The sequence below is a fragment of the Mauremys mutica genome, chromosome 1 (assembly GCF_020497125.1).
Source record: "Mauremys mutica isolate MM-2020 ecotype Southern chromosome 1, ASM2049712v1, whole genome shotgun sequence".
NCBI lineage: Eukaryota > Metazoa > Chordata > Testudines > Geoemydidae > Mauremys > Mauremys mutica.
Genome location: NC_059072.1, coordinates 156,178,259 through 156,199,039, shown reverse-complemented (window position 1 = coordinate 156,199,039; position 20,781 = coordinate 156,178,259). Strand labels below are relative to the sequence as shown.

Genomic DNA, 20,781 nt, shown 5'->3' with positions numbered 1-20,781 from the left:
ACAGAGACAGTGTAACATTCTAACCTGCCAGCTTAATAGAAGCACACACTGTACTGAACTTATCTAGAACTCTTGATTTATAATGAAAGCAAAACAAGTTTATTAACAAAAGAGCATGGATTAAGTTATACCAGGTAAAAGACATTAAAGTAGCGATCCTTAAAAGTAGATAAAAGTGAAAATAGGCATCTAAAGATCTAAAACTTACCTTTCATAAGCCGAATTTTTTTAGTAAAAAAGGGAAGCACCAGAGACGGGGGTTGGCTTATGAACGGGTATAGCGAGGGAGAGGTGAGACACAGCCCTTCCCCCTAACAGAGGGAGCAAGGAGAGGCAGCAGAGCCAGAAGGGAAGAGGCTCTCCCCCCAGCCTCCAAAGCAGCTGCTGCTCCGGGGCTGGCAGACTGTAGCCGTGCCGCTCGACCCCGCCCCCCTGAGCAGGCTGTGGCCACGCCGCCCAGCCCAGCCCGCTGGAACATGCTGCGGCTGCGCTGCCCAGCCTGCTGGAGCAGCTCCAGCCAGGCAGAGACATCCTCCTCTGGCCCTCTCCAGGTAAGGTAGGAAGGGATGGGATGGGGAGAGTGTGGGGGTCCCCGGCTAGGGGTGGGGTCATGTGGGGGGCGGTCACAGAGGTTACGCCCCTGATTCCCAGCTTCTCCCCCCAAAAAAATTTCCCCACCAGTTGCTGTCCCAGCCTGTCAGGGTAAGCCTCTGGTGGGCTGGGACACTTTGTTTATTTAGGTTTACCGCCGTGCCTGTGGACGCTCGAGGTAAACAAACCATCTCGGCCTGCCAGAGGCTTATCCTGATGGCCCGGGAGCCAAAGTTTGCTGACCCCTGAATTATAGGGTCGGCTTATGAATGGGTCATAAACATTTTCCATTTTTACTTATCCATTTTAGAGGGGGTTGGCTTATAAACAAATCGGCTTATGATCGAGTATATACGGTAATCTAGTAAAATACAGATTTTGTTCAAGATGTTTTTTCTCTCAGCCACAGTCATCTTTCCATCTTTTTATTGGCCAGGACCCATCACAGAGATCAAACTGCTAGGTTTCTTAGTCTCCTTAAAAAGAAGGTTAACTTAGGATTTGCTTCCCTCTCTCGTTATAGTTCAGTGAACCTTTGAAATATATTCTTTGATGGGTACACCCAGGTAGAGTTCATTAGTTCAGGCTGAGCAAAGGAGCCATGAGGTGTGGAAGATAAGACTTCTGGTTTGTCTCCTGATTCCTCTCCACTGATGGTAGCTACTATGCACATGATCTCTTCCTGCTGCAATCTCTGACAAAAACTAATTTGGGCCACACATGGTTTGAGGTGCCAGCAGCTTTCCTTTTTCTGAAGAAAACCTGTTAATCAACTCCCCTGACATACCTGATTTAAACCCTTTTTAGGTTGTGTCTACACTACAGACCTTACAGCGGCACAGCTGTACCACTGCAACTGCACTGCTGTAAGGTCTCCCGTGTAGCCGCTCTATGCGATGGGAGAGAGCTCTCCTGTCAGCATAATTAAATCACCTCCAACGAGCTGTGGTAGCTATGTTGTTAGGAGAGCATCTCCCACCAGCATAGCGCTGTCCACACCAGTGCTTTTGTTGGTGAAACTTATGACAGTCAGGGGGATGTTTTTTTCACTGACAGACAAAAGTGCTAATGTAGACATAGCCTAGGTCACAAACTTTAAAGTATAATATGATCGAGTATCCGAAATTCCACATACAGCATTGTTACATATATTTTACAATGATACTATTGACCAGTGTGTTGCGATTAATGGGGAAGTAGAGAGAGTAAACTGCACCATTGGTTCTATGCTTAGAGAATTAGTTAGTGAAGACCAACGAGACCCAGTTTATACAACAGCTTTTGTTGTCTTTGCATAAAACACCAGCCAGCACTCAACTACCTATTACTTCCCTTATGAGATTGTTTATGGACTCCACAAATCCATGCTTCCATGGGACTTCATGTTCTAGCATCAAGAACTGATAAGGCCCCTTGCACCTTCACAGGTGAAAGCACAGGTGCCGACTCCGTGGAGCACCCATGAAAAAAATTTGTCGGTGCTTAGCACCCACTGGCAGCCAGTTCCCACCATCCCCTCCAGTACCTCCCACCCACTGGTGGCCCCGCCAATCAACTCCTCCCCCGTCCTCCCAACACCTCCCACCTGCTGCGATGAAGAAGAAGCTGGCACCTGTGGGTGAGAGACACAGCAAAGACTTATATCAGTGGCCTGAGGACAGCATTTCAAAAGGTGGAGGAACAGATGTGCCAGAAATGAGCATGTCAGTCCTAAGATACCAGGAAAAAGGAGAATTATGTGGCCATCCAGGAAGGAGGGAAGGTGTAGCTATGCAACAGGAAAAAGCAGCCTTGAAAAAATCCTATCGTCCTTTTTGGAGGGGACCTTACATAGCAATTTAAAAATTAAACAACTTATCTTTGCTGATACAAAAAGCAAGAGCTCGCTCCTTTATAGTGCCTCGAGAACTGGTGCACGGATTCATTGAAAGGAGGGGTTGGGCAAACACTGAGGATGTTTAACAATCATCCCAGAGGAATGCACAGGAGGATTCAAAGGCACCTCAGCATGTTTCTGTGTCTCGTAATGGGAGACCAGTTGTGAAGGTGGAATTGCCAGGGTATGCTCAGAATCGCAAGAGACTGCAGTCCTCAACAGACAGTCTGTCCACAACAGATATAACCTGAGCACATGAACCCTGCATTCACTAATAAGCTAAATCAAATTATGAGTGATGTCTCCATTAATAACGGACTTGAGTGGGTAGATCAACATGGAACCTGTGGGGATGGCAGACTGTCTGGAATCATAGGAGTTTCTGTTTTAAATTCATATTCTGTTAGAGGAGGGGAAATTGTAATGAGCAGTGTAGACAACACCACCACCAATATATGGTGCTGTATCTTTATGGTGGTATTAAGTTGTTGTCTTGCATGTTATTGTGTTCTTGCATGTGTTCTGGGGGATTTAGCAGGAAATTCAGCCCTACCTGTGCATGCAGGAGTTGGTACTTGCAGTGTGTCGATAAATCCCTGTGATTCTATAAGTGAGTGTTATAGAATGTAGACATTTTTACCACAGTTATGCAATAATTCAGAAAGAATAATAGACTGTGACTTTGTCTTCTCCATTTGACTTACAAAAAAATCAATATTTTTCTTAAATAAAGTTGCTTTTATGCTATTTCATACCAACTTCATATGTGGTATGGTGTGGAAGGTGGAGAGGACTGTAAGGAATTGGAGAGCTTGGAGAAAGGAGAGAGTGAATATAACCAGAATGAACACACTATATTTGTTCTCATAGGCAAAACACATAACCAGCTTCAAAAGAAATTGGATTTTTACAGGGAGATTTTTAAAAGACACAGATGGCAGCTAGGTGCCCAGCTCCCACTGAAAGTCAAAGTTTAGTTAAAAACTAAGCTGAGATCATTTAAATAAAAAGTAATAAGGCCTGTAATGGTGTGTAATTTAGACCCAGGCTTAAATGGGTTTAGATTATATTAATGTGACTGTTCTGAAAGAAGTAATGAAGTAGATGAACTACTGACAAAAATATGTTGTTTACTCCATTTTAAATGCATTTGGGGTAAAGATGGATTGATGGTCTAATGGGGTCTAAGTGTACATTTCTGGTTTGGGTGTTGGGTTGTTGGGATATGGATGGCCAATTGATGCTGTTACCATGGGATAGTCCATTAATTAAGCAAAGCATATGGTATTTTTTAAATTTTATATTGAACTTTGTATTTTTAACAATGTGAAGTGCCTAGAGTCTAAAATAGGTGGTGGAAAAACCTAAATAAATGCTGTGCTAGAGGACTGGAAGATAGTCAGTCAGTTGTACACCCGGCATTTAAAAAATGAAATATAATATTATTCTGGGAATTATAAACTGGGATGACCCGTTCCTCAGTACTGGGAAAAATAGTGGTGAAAATAATTAAAATTTAAGATCTCCTTCACTAAATGAGTATTATGTGATATTGGTGAACTAGCATGGTTTCTGTAGGAATAAATTATCTAACCAGATAGAATTATTTGAAAAATTTGTGCAAATGATGTGATGATTGATTGATTAATTTATTTTAGACTTTCAAAAGGCTTTTGAAAATCTTCATTCATGCAAGGAAAAAAAACGTCATGACCACAGGGTAAAGTCCTGTGCTTAATATGTGCCAGGGCTGAGCCCCGGCACCTCTAGGCTTGGGAGTTCATAGCCCTGGCACCTCTGGGCTTGCTGCATCAGTTAAGTAAAAAAATTACTTGTGCCCTGGCAACTGTTTCATTACAAATTAAGCACTGGTAAAGTCCTATAAACGATTAAGTAGTAGTGTGGTTCAACACTGGAAAATGGGGTGTGTGGGGGAGAATCTCTTCATCATTTGTATATTGTGGAATTATAGTGCATGAGGAAAGTCAGGAGATTGTAAGATATTCAACGAGAGCCTCTAATAATATGTTGAACGCAGTGATTAGTTCCTTAGACATTGTCATTCACAGGCTCTATAAGTTTTGAAATTCTGTAACCAGATTAAAAGCTAAAATACTGAGGTGGTGTCAATCATTCTGTAAAAAGCAACAGTCCTATTTTTAATAGGACAGAAAAGACTATTATTTTTACTCTTCTTCTTCAAGGGGTTTCCAAATCCATCATAGTTTTCAGCTGAAAATGTTGAGGTCATACCAACCCCATCTTCCCCCTTAGAAATCCTTCTCACAATAGATTGCTCCAGGATGAGATCCAATTTCCTCTGGGAATGAAGGCTATAGAATTGTTACAAGTGCTGGGGCCAGAAACTAACTTCATCTTGGGAGAAGTATAATCCATGCTTTAAAGTCTGGAGACTGGTCAGGGCCTTCAAGATACAGGAAGTGTCTCAGGTTCAATGGGAGAGACCATCTCGGTTAGGACAGAGTAATACCCTTAGCCCAACAGCACCCGCAAGAGTGTTCTGAGTGGCTGTCAACGTTCATCCTCACAGCCTGCTGGTGTATACATCTTTAGACATATAAGCCTCAGTACTACACTGTATGCATACATATCTTAAGGGCAGTGGAGAAGAGGACCTGACATGAAGCTGATTGCAGCTCCCTAATTTTCAGCCACCCAATCCTACTGTAAATTAAAGATGCTGCTGTCAAAAGACTTTCTACCAAAAGAGAATCAGGTGTAGAAAAGCCTCACTCTGCCATACCCTTCCTTCTCCTTCCTCCACATAACTTCTCCTCCCTGGACTATCTTTCTGCCATCCCTTCCCCAACAAACATGCCCTCCCCATGATATGTCTCCTCCTTCCAGGGGATGTATAAGCAGGGGAATATCAAGCAAGAATAGGGAGGTGTTATTAACACTATATACAGCAGTAGTGAGACTATCACTAGAATACTGTCCCATTCTGGTGCTCACATTTGCAAAAAGATGTTGAAAAATTGGAAAGGGTTAGAAAAGAGCTACAAAAATTATTTGAGGTCCGGAAAACTTTGATGAACAACTATGGAATCTCAATTTATTTCATTTAGGTTAAGAGGTACACCTCTACCTCTATATAATGCTGTCCTCGGGAGCCAAAAAATCTTACTGCGTTATAGGTGAAACTGTGTTATATCGAACTTGCTTTGATCCACCGCAGTGCGCAGTTATTTCGTGTTATATCAGGTTGCGTTATATCGAGGTAGAGGTGTATCTACAAATGCCTGCATGGGAAAGAGATTTCTGATAACAGAAAAAGCATAATGAGATCTAGTAATTGGAAACTGAAGCAAGGCCAGTCTAAACTAGAAATAAGAAGCAAATTTTTAACAGTGAGGGTAATTAATCCTGGGAACCAACTTACTTAGGGATGTGGTGGATTCTCCCATCAATTGCAGTCTTTAAATCGAGACTGGATATCTTGCTAAAATATATGCTATACTCAAACAGAAATTTGATGCAGAAATTACTGGGTGAGGTTCTTTGGCCTGTGTTATGCTGGAGATCAGGTTCCCAAACTGGGTTCGTGGCTTGTTCAAGGTAAGCCCCTGGCGGGCCTGGAGCCGCTTTGTTTAAACTGAGCGTCCACAGCTATGGCCGGCCGCTTCCTGCAGCTCCCATTGTCTGGGAACAGCGAACTGCGGCCACTGGGAGCTGCGAGCGGCTGTACCTGTGGATGCTCAGGTAAACAAAGCATCTCGCGGCCCGCCAGGGGCTTACCCTGAACAAGCCACAAACCAAGTTTGGGAACCCCTGGACTAGATGATCATAATGATCATTTCTGGCCTTAAAATCTATGATAATTATTTGAAAACTAGGAAATTCAGAATCATGTTTACAAGTAACTTAAAAGAATATGATCTTGTAAAACATAAAAAAATGTTAAAGACAAATGATAACATTCCAAAACATACAAACATTTCAAAGTATGGAAGTTCATAGAGTACCCAAAGTACTGTAAGTCTGCCATGTAAAGATGCCAGCCTCTCCCACTTTCTCTTCTTCATGGATGAAGTGCATCACAGAACATTGGTTTCAAAATTGCATTCATACATCTGCCATGAAACTAACCTTTTTCTCTTTTCTTGTTATTGCTATAATTTCTTGAACTGGACACAGGAGGATTTCTATGTAGAAATGCTACCATCTTACATAGTGACACTTAGATTATTGGCTGCCACATGGAATAACAGAGTGAATTATATGTGGCGCAGAAGTACCCTCATCATCTTATAGGTTATGTCCTAAGTAAAACTGTCAAGTGATTAAAAAAATTAATCGCGATTAATTGCACTGTTAAACAATAAAAGAACACCATTTATTTAAATACTTGCGGATGTTTTGTACATTTTCAACTATATTGATTTCAATTACAACACAGAATACAAAGTGTACAGTGCTCACTTTATATTTATTTTTATATCAAATATTTGCACTGTAAAAAACAAAAGAAATAGTATTTTTCAGTTCACCTAATACAAGTACTGTAGTGCAATCTCTTTATCATGACAGTTGAACTTACACATGTAGAATTATGTACAAAAAAACCTGCATTCAAAATAAAGCAATGTAATACTTCAGAGCCTACAAGTCTACTCAGTCCAATTTCTTGTTCAGCCAATCACTCAGACAAACAAGTTTGTTTACATTTGCAGGAGATAATGCTGCCCGTTTCTTGTAAACAATGTCACCTGAAAATGAGAACAGGCATTCTCATGGCACTGTTGTAGCTGGCATTGCAAGATATTTACATACCTGATGCGCTAAAGATTCATATGTCTCTTGATGTATGTCCAGAGATGCATGTCCTCTGGAATGGTGGATGAAGCATGAAGGGGCATACGAACGTTTAGCATATCTGTCACCTAAATACCTTGCATTGCTGGCTACAAAAGTGCCAGGCAAATGCCTGTTCTCACTTTCTGGTGACATTCTAAATCAGAAGCAGGCAGCATTATCCAGGGCCGTCCTTAGGATTTATGGTGCCCTAGGCGAGATTATTAAACTGGTGCCCCTGTGCCTGATCTGCTCTTAGCAACACAAATATAAGCATACAGTATTGGAAAACTTGCCACATTCACGTTATTAAAACCAGTTTAACTTAATTAAGCACACTGTAATGCTGATGCACTAGCACTAAAGAAGTAGCCCTATAGAAAAAATTCTGATTTGACAGAATGATGCAAATAATATAATTTTTTTAATTTGTCAAAATTTTATTGGAAATTTATATGAAGAGGTATTGAAACAAAGATTTGTTTTTAATTAAAAGCAATCTTTCTGGCTTTTTTGGCTGCAAAATCAGTTTAATAAGCTGGGTTTCCAAACAGTGGGAAAATATAACCCTAGTTTTACTGCTAGGTAAAGCACAAAGTGACCAAAATGAAGTCAGCACAGAATCATCTCATCTAGATTAAGGTAGCACAGAAATGTTACAGAAGTCCTATTGTGCCTTATTTTTGTTTGGAAAGACATTGGCACTAGCAGCACATTCACATGATAAAATACATGATAAATCACTGTCTCTAAAGTTCCATCAAAAACTGACATTTTCACAGCTCTAGCATGATCTGCTGTACAGATTCTTCACAAGGAAGTGTCCCTGACCTTTTTAACTCATATTAACTATGTATTTACTTTATGAAAGTTGGAGAAAACATTGTGAAAATGTAAAACATTGGCTGCCCAACTTCTGGGCTGGCAAAAGCTATACTGACTCACAGGAAAAAAAAAAAAGGCAGGAGAATCTTATTACAACATATGGTCAGTCTATAGCAGGGGTCGGCAACCTTTCAGAAGTGGTGTGCCAAGTTCACTGTAATTTAAGGTTTCTCGTGCCAGTAATACATTTTAATGTTTGTAGAAGGTCTCTCTCTATGTCTATATTATATAAATAAACTATTGTTATTATCTGAGGTCCTGCTCAGGCCACTGCCAGCTGAGTAAATGAAACCCCAGACCGGCAGCGGGCTGAGCGGGACTGGTGACTGGAACCCTAGACAAGGATCCCAGGCCCTGCTCAGCCCGCTGCTGGTCTGGGGTTCTGACCACCAACTCCTGCCACCCAGGATCCCGGCCGCCAACCCCCCTCAGCCTGCTACCAGCCTGGGATTCTGCTCACCCAGGCTGGCAGGAGGCAGAGTGGGGCCAGCGGCTGGGCTCCTGACTGGCAAGGGGCCGGCAGCCAGAACCCCAGAGTAGCAGTAGGCTGAGTGCTGCCGGCACCCCAGACTGGCAGCAGACTGAGCCACTCAACCCCCCAGCCCGCTGCCGGCTGAATGAATGGAACCCCAGGCTGACAGCAGGTTGAGTGGTTCAGCTGGCCTGCTCAGCCCTCTGCCAGTCTGGGGTTCCTTGGGGGTCCCCAGGCCAGCAGCAGGTGCTGAGTGCGGCCGGCGGCCGGTATCCCAGCTGGCAATAGGGCAGCAGCCGGAACCCCAGAGCAGTGATGGGCTGAGCCGCTCAGCCTGCCGCTGCGTGCCATCAAAAATCAGCTCAGCTGCCCCCTTTGGCACGTGTGCCGTAGGTTGCCGACCCCTGCTCTATACACTAGTAAGGAGATGAGCATATTACAGTTGTTGGAGGGCTCTTATCAGGAGTAACAGGCTATAGGAAAGTCAGTCAACATTTTTTGTTTCTGATGAAAACTGGCCCACTCCCTGCCTCAAACCAAACCTGTCACTAATAAGTGTCAACAACTTAATTTTCTGTTTTTTGGCTAAGATATTAATTAAAAAAAAATTGAAATTGGATTCAGGATTGTTAGCAAGAATTTTTGGCAAACAAAGTTGTTAAATGACAATCTAAATGGCAACACAGTACTGCTTTCATGCTTGGCTCACCCCCCAGCCTGCTGGTCCAACAGCTGCAGTAGACCCCAAAATCCACCTCTTGGGGTGCAGAGTGGCAACAGCAGCAGTAAACCCTCAGGTCCAATCACACGCCAACGGGCACCACCACCAGCCTTACGGACCATGATGACGTTAGCACAGCATCTGATCTCAGGGACAGGTCACCCATGGAGCCACAGCAGCTCATCCTGCCCAGTGCAGCTCCCCCCGGATGAGGTGGATCGCTGGCAGCTGCCAGCCCGGGGGAGAGGCGCTCCCCAGCTAGGGTGCCCAGATCCAGATGTCCTGATTTTATAGGGCCAGTCCCGATATTTGGTGCTTTGTCTTATATAGGCACCAATTACCCCCACCTAGAGTGACCAGACAGCAAGTGTGAAAAATCAGGACAGGGGGTGGGGGGTAAAAGGAGCCTATATAAGAAAAAGACCCCAAAATTGGGACTGGCCCTATAAAATAGGGACATCTGGTCACCCTACCCCAACCCCCTGTCCTGATTTTTCACACATCTGGCTAACCCCAGCCCAGCCCTGTGTGACATTCCAATCCTGGCAGAGGAAGTGAGTTACTTTCACTTTCATTCCTCGGCAGGCAGCCAGCCTCCCCCCCACCTACCCCCCAGCACCTCACCCAACCCAGCCCTGACGGAGGGGAGGGAGGAGAGAGAGAGGGATGCTCCTGGGGAGGAGGGAGAAAGGAGGGGGTGCTCCATGGGGCAGGGGGGGGGGAGAAGAATGGATGTTATGGGGGACAAGGATACTGGTTCCAGAGCCGCAGAGCCTGCCTCACCTCACTTCAGCCAGGGGGAAAGAGTCACACTCACAGGTGAGCTCCTTCCCCAACCCCTACCCCCTCCCCTTCCCAGAGACCCCAGCAGCCAATCCCCTCCCTCAGACTGTGCTGCATTGGGCTCTCTCTAGGACCCAGCAGCCTGCTCTTACATGCTCCACTGCTTCCCGTCTGTCCTGGCTCCCGGCAGAGTGGTGCCCCCAGACCTAGTGGTGCCCTAGGCGGCTGCCTATTCTGCCTATGCCTAAGGACGGCCCTGGCATTATCTCCTGTAAATGTAAACAAACTTGTTTGTCTGAGCAATTGGCTGAACAAGAAGTAGGACTGAATGTATCTGAACCAGTGGCCAGGCAAACTTCATCAAGCTCATCAATATCCAGGTGAACTTCCAAGGATGATCAGAGTTCTCAGAGAACCTCACAAAGGTCATCACAAACCAACATGCCACTCTGATTTTCCTACTGTGGTGTGTATTGACCATTAAAATGTGACCATCATGTTCAGAAATGTGGCTTTGTGCACCACATCTCTGCCAAATTATTCTAATAAACATAATTTTAACTGTTTCTTACCATCCATGCTCAAGTTTGTTCCCTCACTAAAAGAAGAATTTTCTGTCTGGGGAATAATTGTTTCCACCAAAACTGAAACTTAATTTTAGAAAAAAAATACAAAATCATAGAGTGCTTAAATATTTTTAAATGTATTTTAGAGTTGAGAAGATAATCATGTTTCTTTTTTTCCCCAGCTATTAATAGGCTATGAAAATGGGACGGTAGTACTCTGGGACTTGCGATCAAAAAGAGCAGATTTAAGAGTTTACTATGATGAGGTAAGTATTTCTCGCTCATTCAGAGTAAAGGGCAATTTGGTAGTGTTTTAAGAAGCAGAAGATGTATCTGAAAGGCACGGTTAGTTTTGGAAATGAAATATACCATAGTACTCCTTAAAACCATGCCCCATTGGCAGCAGGTATCAAAACCTGGGAACTCTGAGTCTGAATGCATGTGGTGTTACTGCTTGAGCTAAAAGACCCCGCTCTCCTACCCAGTGCTGGAGCAGACTCATCAACCACTGTGTGGCCTACCTACCACTAGAGGGGGACAGAACACCACACCAAGCATGCATGTGTTACAACAAGAGCTGTGTGAATAACTGATTTTTTGGGTTCACTGGAAAATCTGAAAAATTAAAAAAAAATAGTTTTGGATCAAAAAATTTAAAAAATGCAATGGAAGGAAATTTCTAAAAAGAATCTCAAACTGAAAAATTTAAATATTTCATTTTGACTTTTTTGGAATTTCTTTTGCTTTTTATTTTAAACATGAACAATTTAGTGTAACCGATGAGAATTTTTTGGTTTTGTCACATCTACATTTTTGCCTAAGAAAAGTTTCAGCTCTAGTTACAACTATATGTAGGAATTACACTTCATTGTTATCATTACTGGATATTTCTACTGCATTAGTTAATATCAAAGGCAAGTTATTACATAGGTTTTATATATTACACAAAGACCCAGAGACTGAGTAGCAGTTGGTTTCAGTATGATATATTCTTACATATCTAGTAGACCACTATTTCTTGCAATTTGTAACTAAGTTGGAAAATCAGATGAAGATTCAGTTCTCCAGTTCCACAGAATTCTTTTTAAAGTTACGAATGATTATTTATACAATGATTCATATATACATGGCATTCAGCCCTCATCTTAACAAACTGACTGGGTAACCCAATTCAGAGAAATACAAATACAGCTCATGGGTAACAGAAAGAGATAAAAGGAGATTTCTGGGAGAAGATCCATGCAGGAACTGTTTTTTCACCCCTCTCCCTTTTTAAAAAATGTATGAAGAATACCTAAATAGTTGTGGGGAGGGTTCTCAACTCTAAAAATTGTATGGGCAGAATTCTCATCCCTGGGTCTTGTATTCCTTAGTGTGAGATGGACAGGAATCCCACAAGATCTAAGATTCTTGTTCCCTGAAGGCAGTGGTATTGGATCAGCTTGTGAGCCATCTCCTTGTTGGCACATAGGTAATAAATAGTTCAGTGTCTTCTGGGTCATTAGGCAGAGATGGGCGAGGAAACTGTATTCTCTTCTGATGGACAGAAGAATTGAGTGCAAATCAACATTTCCATTTGCAGATGAGCACTCTGTATCAATTCAGCTACATTCGGTGAGACTTTATTGGCATGACAAGCCATCCAAACTGTCAGAAAAAGAACAGGCTCTTCAGATATGTGGTATGTTAGAAAACCAGACTCCTATTGACAGATCATTTTACTGTCAAGGCTTTCATCGTTTAGCTTCACAAAGCCAAGCTTAGGAACATAGGAATTGTGTCATCAAATTGACGTATGGTCCATCTAGTCTGGTTTCTGGCAGTGACCCATACGAGATGCTTGAGAAGAGAATGTCGTCTCTACAGGTTCCTCCTTTCATGGACGTCACTTGCTCCTTTTGGATTTTCCTCGTTTCTGCTTCTGGGCTTCTTTAGCTTTTAATAATTTTCTAAGCAAAAATTCTATGCCATCATTCTTTTCAGTCCATATTTGGATTGATATGGCATATTCTCACATTACCATATTCAGTTGTATGGTGGGTCTGATTCTTATTTTTCTTCCTCATTCTTTTCTTTCTAATGTTCACACATTAACTTTCATCTTTTCTTTACCATCTTCCTTTCAAACTGCATCCTTTTGTTGTCATTTCATTTTCACACCCTTGCCTCTTGCAGTCATCGTCTCATTATTCAAGCAATATACTTGGCTTCTTACTTTCTGTGCACTCATTTTCTCTTTCTATTGTCTCCCTGTTTAATCTTTCCAATACACATTTGGCTTTCCCTTATCGCATATTTACAGTATGTTTTCAACTTGTACGAAGTGCCACAGCTGAAAATGTCATCCTGTTCCACTGAATTAGTCATCCATCAGTTATTAGATATTTAAACTTGTTTTTTTAATTACGAAGCCAACACACTGAGACAAAATGAATTTTACTTAATTTTAAGAATTAAGTTTGACAAAATAAGTTAAATTTTGTTTATCGCTAAATTGTTGAACATAGGGCAAAATGATAAATATGTGAACAAGGTGCAAATGTACTTATTACAAATAACAGTTTCTTTGCACAGATTGGTGAAGCACACCCCAAGGCTTTGAGATTCAGTTAGAACGACAAATATAACTGAAATAACAGGAAAATAAGAGAGTAAGAAAAATATAGCAAAATGACCCCTTGTATCATGCATACTTAAAGCAATCCCACAGTGTTGGTATACTTAGGGTATGTCTACACTATGAAATTAGGTTGATTTAATAGAAGTCGATTTTTTTAGAAATCAATTTGATACAGTCGATTGTGTGTGTCCCCACTAAGCGGATTAAGTCGGCAGTGTGAATCCACAGTACTGAGGCTAGTGTCGACTTTTGGAGCGTTGCACTGTGGTAGCTATCCCACAGTTCCCGCAGTCTCCACCGTCCATTGGAATTGTGGGTTGAGCTCCCAATGCCTGATGGGGCAAAAACATTGTCGCGGGTGGTTCTGGGTACATGTCGTCAGGCCTCACCTCCCTCTGTGAAAGCAACGGCAAAAAATCATTTCTCGACTTTTTTCCTGGGTTACCCATGCAGGAGACATACCACGTCAAGCATGGAGCCCGCTCAGCTCACCGTCACCGTATGTCTCCTGGGTGCTGCTGGCAGATGCGGTACTGCAGTGCTACACAGCAGCATCCCCTTGCCTTGCCTTCCAGACGGTGCAATACGACTGCTAACTGTCGTCCTGTGGGTGCTTCTCACCGACCTCAGTTAGGTTGGTCGGAAGTGCCTGGGCAGACCGGTGAGGTCAGTCAGGGGCGCCTGGACAAAAATGGGAATGACTCCAGGTCATTCTCTTCTTTAAGTTTCGTCTAATGGAGATTCAGTCCTGCCTGGAATATCATCCCAGCTGGAGGCTTCTGCCTCAGGCTACTCTCTCAGGCGGCAATACAACACGGTCGCACCTTGCCCAGCCTACCCCTTGCTCCCATGGCTTATGAAGCCTGGACAGTATTAAGGAGCAGTTCAACTATAGGCTGAGCAAGTGCAGAATGGTGGTAGAATGTGCCTTTGGATGTTTAAAAGCTCACTGGTGCAGTTTATTGACTTGGTTAGATCTCAGCAAAACCAATATTCCCATTGTTATTACTGCTTGCTGTGTGGTCCACAATATCTGTGAGAGTAAGGGGGAGATGTTTATGGTGGGGTGAGAGGTTGCGGCAAATCGTCTGGCCGCTGATTATGCACAGCCAGACACCAGGGCGGTTAGAAGAGCGCAGCAGAGCGTGCTGTGCATCAGAGAAGCTTTGAAAACCAGTTTAATGATTGGCCAGGCTACAGTGTGAAAGTTCTGTTTGTTTCTCCTTGATGAAACTGCCCTCTTGGTTCACTCTACTTCCCTGTAATCCAACCGCCCTCCCATCCCCCCTTTGATCTCTGTTTGCAGAGGCAATAAAGTCATTGTTGTTTCAAATTTGTGCATTCTTTATTAATTCATCACACAAATGGGGAGATAACTGCCAAGGTAGCCCGGGAGGGGTGGGGGAGGCGGGAAGCACAGGGGTGAGGTAGTTGTAGACGCACCCCCTAGAATGGCATGCAGCTCATCATAGAAGCGGCATGTCTGGGGCTCTGACCTGGAGCGGCTGTTTGCCTCTCTGGTTCTTTGGTAGGCTTGCCTGAGCTCCTTAAGCTTCACGCAGCACTGCTGCGGGTCCCTGTTATAACCTCTGTCCTTTGTGCCCTTGGAGATTTTTTCAAATATTCTGGCATTTCATCTTTTGGAACAGAGTTCGGATAGCACAGATTCGTCTCCCCATACAGCGATCAGATGCAGTACCTCCCGTTCGGTCTATGCTGGAGCTCATTTGTGATTCTGGGACTCCATGGTCACCTGTGCTGATGAGCTCTGCATGGTCACCTGTGCTGATCAGCTCACCATGCTGGCCAAACAGGAAATGATATTCAAAAGTTCGCGGGGCTTTTCCTGTCTACCTGGCCAGTGCATCTGAGTTGAGAGTGCTGTCCAGAGCAGTCACAATGGAGCACTCTGGGATAGCTCCCGGAGGCCAATACCGTCGAATTGTGTCCACCCTATCCTAAATTCGACCCAGCAGGGTCGATTTCAGCGCTAATCCCCTTGTTGGGGAGGGGTACCAAAATCAATTTTAAGAGCCCTTTAAGTCAACCAAAATGGCTTCGTTGTGTGGACGGGTGCAGGGTTAAATCGATCTAACGCTGTTAAATTCGACCTAAACTCATAGTGTTGACCAGGGCTTAGAACCTAATGCAGGCCATTAGAAACAAAGGTGGAAGAAACAGTCAGTGGAGCACACTGCAAGAGGAAATGACGTTTTGGTCTGCTGCATACTTAGTCACTCTTGGTGTCCCACATGAACATTCATGAATCAGTTTTTATACCCTGTTTTTCATAAATATACAGTCTGAGACCAAATTTACTTAGGTCTTGGTCCCTTTTCCATATGTGGTGTTCTGGGAATATATAATTGGGGTTCTGATTGCTGTCATAAGCTATTTGTGTCAGTACCACATTAATACATTTCCCAATGTTTTCGATATGTTAATGCAGTTAGCCTCATGGTTACACATACTAAAACATCCTCCCAAAATACATTATTTTATGCTTCTGTGGTGAACTTATTTATTACAAACTACATATTACAAAACATTGCTAATTTGTATAAACCTCAGGTTAAGCAGTCATGCTAACTCCTTCGCTACTTAAGCTAACTATCAAAGCTACTAACAGGCTCACTAGGTCTCAGCTTATTTGCCAAGCCTACCTTAGTTGTTATACAGACTCTTATGTTTCTGTACTTGCATGACAGCTCTAATAGCTCCTATTTTAATATCTTATTATTATGCCTTAGCACATGATACAAAAAGTAATCTTGCACCCTAAAATTAGTTGCAGCGCTTCTTAAACTTTAGCAACCCGAGGACTCTCATTTTGATTTACATTTTTTTGCGGATCTCCAAGCCTCCCCCCCCACACACACACACTCAGCCCCATGCCATGCCCCCATTCCTCATCTTTCCCCAAAGCCTCACCCCCACCCCACCTCTTCTCGCCTCCCTTCCACCCTTGCCCCTCCTCTTTCCGCCCCCTCCCCCAAGCGTACCCCGTTCCTACTTCTTCCCCTCCCTCCCAGGTCCTCCTGCATGCTGCTGAACAGCTGTTCTGTGGCATGCAGGAGGCACTGGGAGGGAGAGGGAGGAGTTGATCAGTGGGGCCAGTGGACACCCTGTGGACCCCAGGAGTCCATGGACTCCAGTTTGAAAAATGGGTTAGGGGGTTTCAGGTCAACAAACGACTTAGTTTCCTTCAGAACCTCTTATGCAGAACTTTTTCAAAGACTTGTTAAATGTCCAATAAATTTAGGTCATCAGGTTTTCCTTTATATGCTATTTTGCCAGTGTGCCACCTGAACCCTAATAGATCAGAGAAGAGTGGTGTGATTTCCCTTTACAGAGTCCATGTTGGTTTATCTATTTTATGGGAAAGAAAGAGGACAAGGAACATCTTTATATTATTCCAGTATGTAAACCTTAGAAAAGAAAACCAAAATATACAAGCGTAAATGATGACTGCTCTCATGTGAGTGCATTAGGGGTGTGGAGGGAAAAAGGAACAATGAGCCCCTCCCCCTTTCTTATTATTCTTCCACGATAAACAGCCCTAATCTTGCTACTTGTGGTTAGGCAGGAAAGTGTTCTATCTATCTATTCCCTTGACACTAAACATTCATAGTTTAGTCCATAAAGTTCCAAATAATTTTTTACATAAATCGTAAATGATTCTCTTGACTTCTAATCTATCTCTTTTTAAAACGTGTACGTAAAGATCATTTTTAAAGTTTTGCATGGGAATGTATTTTTACAAAAAATACAGAAATAATTATTTCCCAATTTTCAGAGAGTTTTGTTTTGTGTTCCAACCGCTAGAATCTTGTATGTCCAAGGGCTTGTCTACGCAGGGACATTAAGGATTATGGCTACACTGTAATTAAACAGCCACGGCTGGCTCATGGGGCCAAGGCTAAAGGGGTATTTAATTGTAGTGTAGACATTTAGAGTCAGGCTGGAGCCCAGGCTATGGAACCCCATGCAAGGGAAGGGTCCCAGAGCTTGGATTCCAGCCTGAGCCTGAATATCTACACCGTAATTAAACAGCCCCTTAGACTGAACCCCCAAGCATGAATCAGCTGTCACGGACCAGCGACGCGTGTTTAATTGCAGTGCAGATGTACCCTGAGGGTTTGTCTATATAAGGATATACAGGAAAATTACTTCAAATTAATTTCAGATGTGAATTTGAAGTGGACTAGTTAAACTGCATTAAATCCCTGTGTAGATGCACTTATTCAGAATTAAAGTGCCCTTAATGCAGTTTAGTTCACTTTGGAAGGTAATTAAGGTAAACCAAATTAAGGCTGCTTTAATTCTGAATAAGGCTGTTCACATGGGGGTTTAATGCAGTTTAACTAATCCACTTCAAATTCATGCCCTTAGTTAATTTGGATTAATTTTCCTAGATGTCCCTGTGTAGACAAGTCCTTAGAAAAATTAATCTGAATGAGCTAAAGGTGTAAATTTAAAGTGGATTAGTTACATTAAACTTCTGTATGGACACTCTCATTCAGAATTAAAGTAGAGTTAATTTGGTTTAGTTTAATTATGGCTATGTCTACAGGGCCCCACATTTCAGACTATATGTATGTGAATTGAAGCATGCACTAGCATGCTGCATTGTAAATCCCCATGCAAACACTGCTAGTGCAAACTAAAAGGTACCTAGTGTTAACTAGTCCTCTTTAAACAGATGCGTGTTGGAGATAAGTATAGTCTGCCTGGGACAGGGCATCACACTGTGTCTGGGATATTATATTCTGTGGCCTAACCACTGGGCTATGGGATATTCTGATATGAGTCTCTCTCAGTCTCTCCTGTCGAAGCCATTCCACTTTGTATAAAGAATTAAACAATTAAATATGTATTGAGCCAGGGAAAGCGTGAGAATGATTCTGTAGTGCAGTGGTTAGGGCACTCACCTGAGAGGTGGAATGCCCCTTTTCAAATCCCTTATCCTCATTGGGCAGAGGGAGGAATTAAACCGTGGTCTCCCATATCCTGGGTGAGTTCTCTAACCACTGAGCTGAAGGTTATAAGGGAACCCACCTCTTCCACCTAAGTCCCTTTGTGGATCTAGGTAGCACCTTGCAACCCAACCCAAACCCAGCAAGAACTGAATACAAATGTACAGTCTAGTTTGGCTTGTGTGGGAAAAAAACTAGACCTTCTTGGGTTCAGGTCAGGTTGGCTCACATCAGCAGTCTGCCACCTCACTAGGAGAGTCTTACTAGAATGTTCTTCTCCTCACCCCAGACCAGTGGGAGGGGCAATGGGAGATTCCCTTCTCCTCCACACACACACACACACACACACACCCCTCTCCCCAGGTCTAAAACAGACAGGGAGAGCAGGAGCTCTGATCTGGCTTCCACCTATTCTCCTCACTGTGAAACCAGAGAAGGCAGAGCCAATGGAACCAAGATCAAAGCACCAGCTCTGTACTAGCTCACTATGCACAATCCAAATTTGTTACCTAAGGACTTCTTGATCCCAACTGGCAGAGAGCACAGGGTAAGTAAGGGTTACAGGAATCCCCTGTACATACCAGTCCACCAAAGAACGTCATGTAAGGTCACTAACGAAAGCCTGTTTCACACAGATCATCCTCATTATTGTGAGATGTATGTTGAGAAAATATGTGAAGAGTTATGCATATATACTAAAAATCATGTTCTCTAGCTCTGTGAGTTAAGACCGGTCACCATAAGGTAATCCACATACTCCAGGCAGGTGGGGGAGAAGGGAGGGAAAGAGATGCTTTCCCTGGCTGGGTCATGTGCAAATTAAGTATTGTGTGGTTCAGAATGGATACCCATTTACAGTCTGAGTAAAATGCTAATCAATATATTGCTCAGGTTGCAGAGAAAAAACAAAACCAGCAGGAGTTATCTTGGCTAGGTGTAAGACAATGAACCTTTGAAACTATATCTGGGGTGCAGCTGAATCCCCAGTTATTCCTTCAGTCTTTGAGGTCAAGCTGCCAGCAGGCTTGATCTTATGAGAAGGGTTGTCAGCTGGGAAAAGGACTTGGGATAAGCTAACCTGTAGAAGATAGAGGAATGCCTTGGTAGCTAAGTTTAGCTTTAGAAAGAGTGTTGTGATTTTGTTTTATATGTACCATTTGTTTCCAATATTCTCACTCGCTATCACTGGACTCTCTGTTCTTTGATAATAATCTTATTCTTGCTTTCACTATATGTATATCTAAATGGTGTGTGTTAAGTGAGTGAGGATCCTAAAATGAAACTTGCAAGCTGGGATGTATTATTCCTTTGAGAATAGAGGATCCGAGAATTCTGGAGTGTTCATTGGATCAGGGGCTGGGCACTCCAGAAGGATGCTCAGAGGACCCAGGGATTGGTGTGTGCTTATCGCTAACCTATACAGAGAGAACGAGGCCTACAGAGGCCTGGAGGACCATGCTTGTGTTGCCAGAAGCTGATGATTTCAGGGAGTTGATCCACAGGCAGTACAAACAAGATTTCCGCAGGCTAAGGGCAGGTGGGTGAGGTGTCTCTCAACCCTATGTACCCCTGGAAATCTGCCCTTGTAGCAAGTGCCCACTACCACATTCTGAGCTTGCAGGTGTATCTGGTGTTTGCAGTAAAACTGAATAAAAATTCGCTGTGCATGTGGAGAATGATACACACTAAGAAAAGTTATTACACATTTAAGTTAGCATGTACAGTTGAAGGTGCTTCTTTTGTTGGCTCTGATGAGCAATTTGAGTGAAAGTACTTTAAAGGGGTGCTGATGGTGGTGGATTGTAGACAAATAAGAGGCACCCAATTGCTGAGATGCCATTGGATAAGGATAACCTCAAATCACACATTAAAATGTAGCTGTATTAGTTAATGTGAACTGTGTATTCTGTAATGACTTTCGTGTTTGTTCTCACTACCATTTCTTTAGGCTATTCATTCTGTTGACTGGCATCATGAGGGGAAGCAGTTCATGTGCAGTCACTCTGATGGCAGCTTGACTCTGTGGAACTTGAAAAGTCCTAGCAGACCATTTCAGATAACAATCCCACATGGTAAGAAAGATGCTTTAAAAAGAACATATTGCAGGGAAGGAATGAAAGAGATGGTTTTATTTGCAGATATCTATGATTAGTTCATTTTATCTGGTCCTGTGTCCTACTTCATAGCCATTTCTTGTATAGGTTCCTATATTCTTTAATCTGCAGAATATTCTCAAAATCAACTAGCAGCTATGTTACATTTTACATCAGAGGCCTGTCTCAGCACCTAACTATCTGATTTTTATTTAATACCCTCTGCCTCTGACCATGTTTGATTTGTTTTGCTTGTGGGAAACAACATTTAAGCCCATATATGTTTAAAACAAAATTTAAAAAGACAATAGCATTTGCTGTGAAGAAAGAAAATATGTTGAATAAAAGAGCAAAAGGAATCTAATTATTTCAGACAAATTAAT

At 42.9% G+C, this 20,781-nt stretch overlaps 1 protein-coding gene across 11 annotated transcripts in view; it reads left to right on the top strand.

The window, feature by feature from the left end:
* The window catches only part of STXBP5L (syntaxin binding protein 5L), a 421,232-nt gene that overhangs the window by 246,872 nt on the left and 153,579 nt on the right, over window positions 1–20,781 (top strand). For all 11 annotated transcript variants that reach the window (XM_045001069.1, XM_045001067.1, XM_045001064.1 and 8 more), the window contains exons 7-8: window positions 10,892–10,975; window positions 20,254–20,377. In XM_045001069.1, coding sequence (XP_044857004.1) covers window positions 10,892–10,975; window positions 20,254–20,377 — 208 coding nt within the window. The remainder of the gene's footprint in view (window positions 1–10,891; window positions 10,976–20,253; window positions 20,378–20,781) is intronic.